At 39.6% G+C, this 9,498-nt stretch overlaps 1 protein-coding gene across 1 annotated transcript; it reads left to right on the top strand.

Annotated features, from left to right (window-relative positions):
• The first annotated feature begins 2,728 nt into the window (after positions 1 to 2,728).
• Positions 2,729 to 9,088, top strand: LOC103468028 (charged multivesicular body protein 4b). The gene is made up of 5 exons (XM_008414862.2): positions 2,729 to 3,076; positions 6,363 to 6,540; positions 6,730 to 6,844; positions 7,289 to 7,415; positions 7,794 to 9,088. Exons 1-5 carry the CDS (start codon positions 2,893 to 2,895, stop codon positions 7,853 to 7,855), a joined length of 666 nt encoding a protein of 221 aa, XP_008413084.1. The 5' UTR covers positions 2,729 to 2,892; the 3' UTR covers positions 7,856 to 9,088.
• The last annotated feature ends 410 nt before the right edge of the window (positions 9,089 to 9,498 follow it).

The following is a 9,498-nucleotide window of genomic DNA, read 5'->3' as shown; positions in this document are numbered from 1 at the left end:
GGTTGAACCACAAAGCTCAGCGTTTTTTTGTCGCAGGGTTTATTGTTTTCTTTTTTTGATTTTGTTCTTTCTTTTTTGCTCCCTCTTGATCTTTTCTCTTCGTCCATCTCTGCTTCCTAAAAGGACCTTCCCCATCCTTGCAGCAGTGTGTGGAAGTGGCTTCACGTTGGCTGAATGTTTAAAGTCTTTCATTGATTCTGAAAGTTTCTCACTGGCGTGTCTTTACCTCCGTTATCATGTCTCTTCCACTTGTTATTGATGATCTGACAGGACAGAAGAACAAAATTAATCATGGAAAGACTTTTTGTTCTTTTTCCTGAATGCAAACCTTGTCTTGTCTTCTAAAGAGTGACGTGAAAAATGATATATATATATATAAATATATAAATATAAATATGTATTCTGTATGTATGAGCCAGTAGAAGCTGTGTGTGTGTGTGGATGTTTTAATGTGATGGGGCTGCAAAGAGTTTCCTGTTCGTAACAGAAAATGGGGAATATTCACTAAAAAAAAAAAGATTACAATTATTAATCATATTGCTCTCTGTCCGGATTAGAAATCTGCTCAATCAAATTAAATCTTTGGGCCGCTAATGAAGTTATCACTTAATAAAGGATTGTGATGATTAACTTAAGATGCATGGTGATCTATTTAAAAAATAAAAAGCAAAGCTATAAATTAGTTTGATGTCTAGAATCGGTTCTGAAACGGTTCCCATCCACAGCAGGTCCTGCAGACTCAGCTGATGCACTTCTAGGAAATCCAGAGTTAAGAAAATCAGTTTTGTTCAGCTTTGCTTTGTTTTTTTTGTGTGTGTCGTTATCAGAGTTATTTTATGATCTCCAAATATACTGCAGCCTGTATGAAATAGCCTGAATTACGATTGCTGTTTTATAGTTATTTATTAAGTTTGGAAATTCAAGCAAGGCCTGTGTTTTCAAAAGGGACCAGTTTAGTCTTGGGGTTTTATCGGTTGAACTGTTTTGTTTTCTTCATCTCCTCGTTTCTGATTCTCATCCGGCTCCGGTTGGTGGTAATCGCTGCTTCGTATCGACCATCATGCACCCACCTTTATAAATCAGTTATGTTTCAGGACAAATAAAGAGATATGTGTGTCTTTTTTTCTTTTTTTTTTGTTGCCTAAAAGATGGAGGTGCTGCGGTATTTGGGGCGTGGCCGCCTGTGGGGACTGACCTGTTAATACGCACTACATTAAAGGAAATGATAATAAAAAAAAAGGTATTTGCGCTTTAGCCCACTCCTGCATTGGTGCAGTCACAGCAGTGTAATCACACAGTCATCGGATACTCTTTTGTATGTACATATAAATACTCAAACATGTAGTAAAGCAAGAAAAGAACTGAAGAGCCACCATGGATCTTGTAGCATCATAATAAATTACAGTAATAAACTCCCCTCATCCCCAGCTGGTTCTTATTTGTGTGAGTGTGTTTACCCTAATGGACTGTGGATCCCAGTCTGTGTGTCTGAAGGCATAAATTTAAACTTGGTCATAAATAGGCTGTAAACATTTAGTGCTTTAAAGTGATTTGCCCACTTACAGAAACTGGATTGTTTTCTCTCATACAAATGTTTCAGATCAACTGATAATCTGAATAAATACAGATATTCAATCATTAAGTTATTAATTAAGGGGAAAGGAGCTACGCATACCAACCCAGCTCTGTGTGTGACAGAAGTAATTACCTGAGGAAATAAATTCTAAGAACTGGTTTTTCCACCCTTTGTGGCAACAGCTGCTATCACGTTTTTTTGGCAGCACTGTGGAAGAACTCCCAAGTCCTTCATTTTGTTTTTTAGTTCAGCCAATCAGACTTGCAAATGTCTTTGGATCACTGTTCTGTTGCATAACTCAGGTTTGCTTGAACTGAAGCGATAATGTTCTCATTCAGGATTTTCTGCATTCTACTAGAGCAGAATCCGTGGTTCCATCCGACACAAGTCATCCAGCCTCTGAAGCAGAAAGATGGCCCCAGATTGTCACTCTGCTCTACTGTGCTTGGCAGTTTAATGTTATTTTTTATGAGATCCTATGTTAATTTTGTGTAACTGAATGCAAACCTTTCAAAATGTTCCCCTTTTTGCTTTTCTAAGGTCTTTAAAGGATGTTTTAAATGTATATACTTTTTGTTCTCTGGTCAGCAGTTGTTTGGGTTTGGGAAGTCGCCCATGGAGGCCATTTTTCTGTCTGGTGAATCAGAAACACTGACCTTGACATAGAAAAGTGAAGCTCTTCACACGCTTTGGTCACTGATGCAATCTTGGTCGACCAGTAACTTCCTGAGAAGGTTTGCTGTTTGCTTCTGACATCCTAATGATGTTACAAGCTTAAAACATCCTACCATCGCTTACAGAAGTTTCTGTATTTCTTGAACTGTTCCACAGTTTGCAATAACAGATCCACAGCTCATCCACTATAAGCATGTAAATGTTTATAGTTTATAGTCTGCCACAAGCCAACTTTTTTCCTTTTCATTTTAACTTTTTATTTATTTATTTATTTGATTTGTTTTCATGGAAGCGTCATTGTGTCTTTTCCGCATGAAATGTTTAATGTGAATAAAATTTTAAGTTTACTACTGCGGATGCGTTTACAAGGAACGCTGTGTGTACGTTTTTGTCTGTTTAGCAGTTGCGATAATTATCCAGCAGAGGGAGAAAGAGAGCCCAGAGGCGACGCCCACTACTGTTGTCTAGCAACAGACGTCATCGGGCCTTATCCAGGAAGTAGAAAAACATCAACAATCCTTCCAGGTTGGGCGAAGTGTCGGGGTAGGTTTTAGCGAGGTGGCCTTTCCAGAGCCTGGGTTTCTCCTACGCTCTGCTTTATTTAGCCATTTTTACAGCGAGGGTCCTGTAGCAGCCTAGACATGTCGTTGTTCGGCAAGATATTTGGAGGAGGTGGAAAAGGGGGAAAGGGACCGAGCGCACAGGAGGCGATCCAGAAACTCCGTGAGACGGAGGAGATGCTAACGAAGAAACAGGAATTTTTGGAGAAAAAGATCGAGCAGGAGCTGCAGATCGCCAAGAAAAACGGCACGAAAAACAAGAGAGGTAAGACAACGGTGTTATTTCCATCTACTATCTGACTTCTCCAGGTGAAATATCAGGTCAACCAGCACAAGTCAAACGTTAGCCAGCACGTTAGCATTATTGGCTAACTTTACGCCATCGTAAATGTTGGCAGGCTTTATTTTCTGAGGTCGACACCCAGGGAAGCTGGTTAAATGACAGGCTGGCATTTTAAAAAAAATTATATTGAGTACATAATTTTTTCCACTTAGCATCAACATATCCCTGTGATGATATTTGCGGTGAATTAGTGAGTGGCTATTTAAAAGCCGGAAAAAATGGTCAAAGGTGTTCCTTATAGATTGCCCATGAGGACACGAAGTCTGAGGGCAAAGGTTGACAGATGTCAGGGAGGAGGGCGTGTTTCCACCCGGATCAACACCTCTACCTGCTACGTACACTGTTATAAAGGCCCTCTAATTTTATTTTGACATAGGTAACCTTGAAAGTATCTGACAATTGAAAATAATAATCATGGCGATATTGTGTATCAAAAGTCACACTTGTGTCAAAGATTTTTAGCAACAAAAACGCATGCTTTCATGTTAGCCTTATGTAATTTAGTATTTGTACTATCATTATTGGTTTGTTTATAGATTTGTTTTATCTTAAGTTCTTGCGTGAACCAAGAACTTAAAAAGTCTGAAATGCATGTATCTTTAATTAAGGCATGAATGTGGCGGAAATGTGAGCTGGCCTTAACATTAATTCCAGGTCTTACATTTTGACTATATAATTTCATATATGTCTTTTTTTATTTTTTTTATTTTATTTTTTCTCGTGGGACATTCAGTTTGAGTCGCGCGCGCACATCTGCCTTCCTTGTGAGTTCTCGAGGTGGAAGAAGCTACCGCTAACTTATGGTTTCCATCTTAGCTAACTGCTAATGTGTCTTTGTTAGCTAGCTATTTTTTTTTTATCATGAGTAAGTACAAATTTATCGCCAGTTGGCTAGACGACCTTCGTCTTCACCACTGGCTCACTTCTGTTGCTAACCCATAGGAGGCTTGGCGCAATCTCTGAAAACACTTTTACCATTGTCTTCAAGAATTACATTTGAACATGATCATGCTGTTACACCTCAATTTTCCCTTTGCAAGACAATAAATGCTGTTTCTACTCTATTCCAAAATGTATTTAGGTATATGTTGGAGATGATCAACTCACCCTTTTTTATGTATTCAGATGTATGTATCTAATCTGAATCAAATTTTTATTTAACAAACTAGTTGATTAAATAACATCCTGCTGGTTAGTGCAACCAAGAAAAGATTTTAGTTTTAGTGCATTAATTAAACTGGGATAAAATAAAATGTTCAGCTTTCTATCTGTTAAAACTGGGTGATCCTAATATCTAGCTGACAGATTGATTCGTCTCATCAAGCTGAATTCCACTGGCTCATTAATTAACATTATTGTCAAGATGATTGTTAAATGAAAGCTCACATTTGGGAGAAATGAACAAAGAACAGCACAGTTGTTCATCGTGATGTTTCTACCTGACAATAGGAGGAGTTGTAGCTGGTTAACATTTGTTCTGAGTGAAATGAAAAGGTTCCTGCGCCGGCCGGCCTGAATACTTTCAGTGCTTGGCCTCCATTGTAATTATTTCCTGCTCCGGCGCAACAAAGGCTGGCACAATGACTCAGCCCAGGATGACGTACAGGTGTTGTAATGCTGTGGGTGAGAACTTCATTTTTTCCAGTTTGTCATTTTTACAACTCCAGGCTAAACATAGGAACACCCTATATTTTTAGATTGTGACTCATTTAGGTTCTCGTACTGCTAAGAGTTTGGGTCAGAAAGCAGGCTATAGAGCATCACCTCTAGGAAGCGACTCTTGAATGAAAACACCACAGCTTCTCTGTATTCAAAACAAAGATGTGTAACATGATGATCTAACATTTATTATCTAGATTTTAAAACCTACACTGGAACTGAACTCTACAATAATAAAAAAAAAACCCTGTTAATAGCGGTGAACAAAGAATGTCTAATGTATAAAGTGTCAGGTGAGGTCATCATCACAATGAGAGTTACTGAGGTTTCATGTGTTGTTGACTCACCTTATCATCTAAAATAATGACTCAGCATGATGTTAAACACTGACAAAAACAGAATACAAGTTAACACCAAAACTGACCTCAGTCCGTGTACTAAAGTAAAATCCACACATCGTGAGTAAGTACAAGATGTACTTTGAGGGAAATCCACAAAAGAAGAGAACTAATCTGTAACCAGATGAAGGAAAATCTTTCATTAAGTACATGTGTCTGTTGGCAGGAAGAGATTAAGCTGTGCTTTTTTTTTTTATTGTACTTTTCCATGAAGTCTAAAGTAGAAGCTGACTTTAATTTCACTACACTGTGTCTGTGTCTCGATTTCTTCAAAATGTCCTTTCTATAATTGGGTACATTTGGCTTCAGGTAAAGCTTCAGTAGTGGTGCTGTTTCTTTTTATTGATAGACTAGATGCAAGCCAACAATCAGACAATAATAGTACCAGCAAGGCATGTAGAGGTGCTGAGCCCAGTTTATAGGTAGTGGCCATTTCTTGTTTGAATACTGTGAATAAAGGCCGCAAGTGCCACACAAACCTTCTAAAACGACATAAAAAAAAAAAAATTGTTTCACACTGGAAATACTGAAAAAGATCAATATTCAATACATTTACTACATGTGGGAACAACCACATGTAGAAAAAAAAATCTTCTAAAGGAATTGTATACTTTGCACAAAATTAAATCGCAGCATCTGGAAACATTTAATTATCTGGACGTCGGTTTAATGTGACGAAATGAAGACCTATTCCTCTTTAGCTCTCGTCAAAATCGGAAAAGACGAGAGAAGAGAACATCCCGGTCAAGGAAGGTAGAGCTTGAGTTGCTCTTAATAAATCAGAAGTTGCTTCTATTTACAGTGGGAACATGCATCAAAACGTTCATAACAAGTGGAGGTGTGACAAGCAATGATGCGAATAAAATAAACTCACTTTTGAACAGATCCTTTGCACAGATAGCAATAATTAGTCACAGAATTGCAAAGAATTATATCCATTGATATTAAAAAAAACAGAAGCCCGATCAGCAGCTGCTTCATAAAATTGCTTTTTTTTTTTAAATGCCTTTTTTAGGTTGTCTGAGTAAAACTCCTCTGGGAATAAATGATTCCTGATTCTACCACCTGAGAACTGGTTGTGTATCCGTGTGTGTGTGTGTGCGCCTCTGCCGATTCTGACGCCAATCTCCCTGCGCTCTGTTTGCCCTCAGCGGCGCTGCAGGCTTTGAAAAGAAAGAAGCGCTACGAGAAGCAGCTGGCCCAGATCGACGGCACGCTGTCAACCATCGAGTTCCAGAGGGAGGCGCTGGAAAACGCCAACACCAACACGGAAGTGCTCAAAAACATGGGCTTCGCCGCCAAGGCCATGAAGTCCGCCCATGAAAACATGTAAGAGAAAACGCAGCGATTCGTGGCCTAATTAACGAATTACGTCTGAGATGAAATGAGATGAGGCGTTGTTATTGTCGTTCCCGCCAAATCGACGTTTTATTTTGTGGTTTTTTTCCTCTCTTTTTTTTTTTTTTTTTTCCTTTGACGTTTTTGTGAACAAACCTTCTTTTCTTGTCGTCGCGTCAGGGACATCGACAAGGTGGACGACCTGATGCAGGACATTACCGAGCAGCAGGAGCTGGCTCAGGAAATCTCCGACGCCATTTCTAAACCCGTTGGGTTCGGAGAGGAGTTTGACGAGGTGAGTCGGTTCATCCGGTGAAGCAGAACTGAGAGGGAACCGTTTCACCGGCCAACATGGCGCCGAACCGAGTTGAACCCTGTTTCTTGTTGCTCTGTCTCGGATTGGCCTTGAATCTAAACGCGCTTATTCATAGAGTAATTCAACACAGCTGAAGGTATTCAGTCACCAGGATGCTCTGAATGAGTTCTTTCTTAAAGTCTCAGTCAGCTGACCTGAAGTATCCTAATGCGGGATTTTCATTCGTGAAATGAATGAAAATCATTTTCATTGTCCTAAAAGGCCCTAAAAAAGGAGGACCTCGTTAAGCTCAGTTTGATGCTCTGTCTTTTGCGCTCACTTTCACCCCTTTTCCGTGTTTGATTTAACTTTTGGATTAAATCTCATTCGTCTTGGCGGGAGGCAGCGTTGGTTTTAATCTTTGCTGTTGATCCCGTTTGTAAGGATGAGCTGCTGGCGGAGCTGGACGAGTTGGAACAGGAGGAGCTGGACAAAAACCTGCTGGAGATTGGTGGACCGGAGAACGCACCCCTCCCCAACGTGCCTTCTACTTCATTACCTTCTAAACCTGGTGAGGCTTCTTTTATTTCATCTTTAGTTAAACAGGGTTACGATCTGGCCTTGTTTGTCCGTCTTCAAATCTACAAAGGAAACTGTTTTGGTTCGTCAGATGTCTCCTGTCGTTTATCATTGCACTGGATTTTATTTAGGGGTGTCGGTGTTATAAATATTCAAAAGCCATCGCAAGACTCTTCATTGTTGTTTCAAATTAAAATCCCAACGAAGGGATAAAATGCTGATTCCAATGGAAGAAAATCTGGAAAGAATTGAAAGCTTCTACCAGTAACCGTACAGAATCGTTGCAGTCCCGTCTAAAGCTGCGACTTTGAACAATGGAGCTGTTTTTCATATGCCTAATTTTTAAAATAATTTTTATTTTACCTCGTAGCCAAGAAAGAAGAAGACGAGGACGACATGGAGGACCTGCAGCGCTGGGCGGAAGCGATGTAAACGCAGCATCCCGTCACCTCGAACCTGCGTCTGATTGGAGGGGGCAGAGGAACGAACAACGAGGAATTGGATAGAATGAACTGATCGGATGTTGAGTGTTTTCTGTGTGTCTGAGGAGAGTTGACGTTGTGTAACACTACAATTAAGCAACAATGCTGTACTTTTTTTTTTTTTTCCCCTCTCTCTTTTTTTTTTTATTTTTTATTTTTATTATTATTATTATTTTCGCCCCCTAAAGGAACGTGAAAACCCAGAGCCGCTCAGTTCCTACTGAGCCGGTCGGGTCTGAGTGTCACCTAGTTGTTTTTTACCCCTGATTTAAAAAAAACAACAACAGAAAAACCTTAACTGTCCCGTAACCAGGTGGGGCCATTTCATTGGCAGCAGCATTTGATTGGCGCACCAAGATGTTCAGAACATCTCAGGCTGATGGAAGAATTTTCACAGAAGCTAAATCCACAAAGATCTTGTTCCAACGTTTGTATTTGTGTTGCTCACTCCCTGATTATTATTTTTTTGTTTCCTTAACCCCTTTTGCTTTGTTTTGGGTTTTTTTTTTATTATCATTATTATTATTACTCCTAAACTAGAAGCATGCAGTGGGTGAGGATTCTCCAGAATCTGTGTGTGCGTTTGCAAGAACCGTAACCTCTTCATTTTGTCTGAAGCTGCGGGGCTCTGACCCTCCTCTTTACCTCCTGTCATCGTTTTTTGCCCCAGAAGGCGTCCTCGCCAGTGGTTCTCGTTATTTGGTGTAAATATCTCAAATGTTATCTCTTTTTCATATACTGTGTCGAGAGGTTTCGGCTGAGGAAGCATGCAGAGAGAAGGGAAGTCACGATACAGATCCCACCGCACGGCTTGAGACCAGAGATGTTTAACCTAACACTTTTCATCCTGCTCTGTCTGTCTTTGTTCTTCTCATAAGGGTTTTGTTTCAAATTGTATATTGTTAAAAAAAAAAATAGTTATAATAAACTATTGTCACACATGATTGGTTGCATCGAGATGGAAGGTTCTGCTTAGTCGATCCACAACATCTGCATTTTGGAGTTTAAAAGGAATCTTTTTTTTTCTAAAGTCACGATTTACTTTTTTTTCTTTCTTTTTATTTTTTACATACAAAAGAAAAAACACACAAGGACAGGTGGGGAAAGCATGTTTGCATTTCTATGTTTTATTTATCCAGATGAGAATATTATTTGCGGAATCATTAAAAGTTTTACAATTCCTTTACTGTTGTGGAAGATGAATCTCTATCAAAGGTTCACAGTCACTCTAATACCTGAAGTAGAGAAGAAATGAATCTCTCCGGTTGTAGAATATGGCTAAATAAGCACTGCTGAATGGTTAATGGACCGAATTTATCCACACATATTTATTTAAATCGGTAGTAAGCTTGGGATTAAGTGCCTTGACCAGTGGCACGTCGACATGTAGTGGGAGGAAGCTGGAATCAAACCCGAAACTTTCCAAGTGTTGGGCTGCTTCTCTTCCCACTGTCGCCCTTTTTTTGCTTGTCATTTTTGCAGCCTGAATAAAGGAATGTTTCCGCCCACGTGAGGCAACCAGAGGTCAACTCTGTGCGAACCTGAAAAGACCTGAAGATTGTCAAAGTGCAAGAAAAGTCTAAAATCATCCTC

The sequence above is a fragment of the Poecilia reticulata genome, linkage group LG7 (genome assembly GCF_000633615.1).
Source record: "Poecilia reticulata strain Guanapo linkage group LG7, Guppy_female_1.0+MT, whole genome shotgun sequence".
Lineage (NCBI taxonomy): Eukaryota > Metazoa > Chordata > Actinopteri > Cyprinodontiformes > Poeciliidae > Poecilia > Poecilia reticulata.
Note: the sequence above shows the minus strand (reverse complement) of the source record. Positions and strands in the feature narration are given on the sequence as shown.

What these genes read in the sequence shown, in the direction of transcription:
- LOC103468028 (XM_008414862.2), top strand. Translation starts at nt 2,893, where the DNA reads ATGTCGTTGTTCGGCAAGATATTTGGAGGAGGTGGAAAAGGGGGAAAG. An exon ending in TCGGAGAGGAGTTTGACGAG is followed by an intron (nt 6,845 to 7,288) that starts GTGAGTCGGTTC and finishes CCCGTTTGTAAG; the next exon opens with GATGAGCTGCTGGCGGAGCT. An exon ending in TTCATTACCTTCTAAACCTG is followed by an intron (nt 7,416 to 7,793) that starts GTGAGGCTTCTT and finishes TTTACCTCGTAG; the next exon opens with CCAAGAAAGAAGAAGACGAG.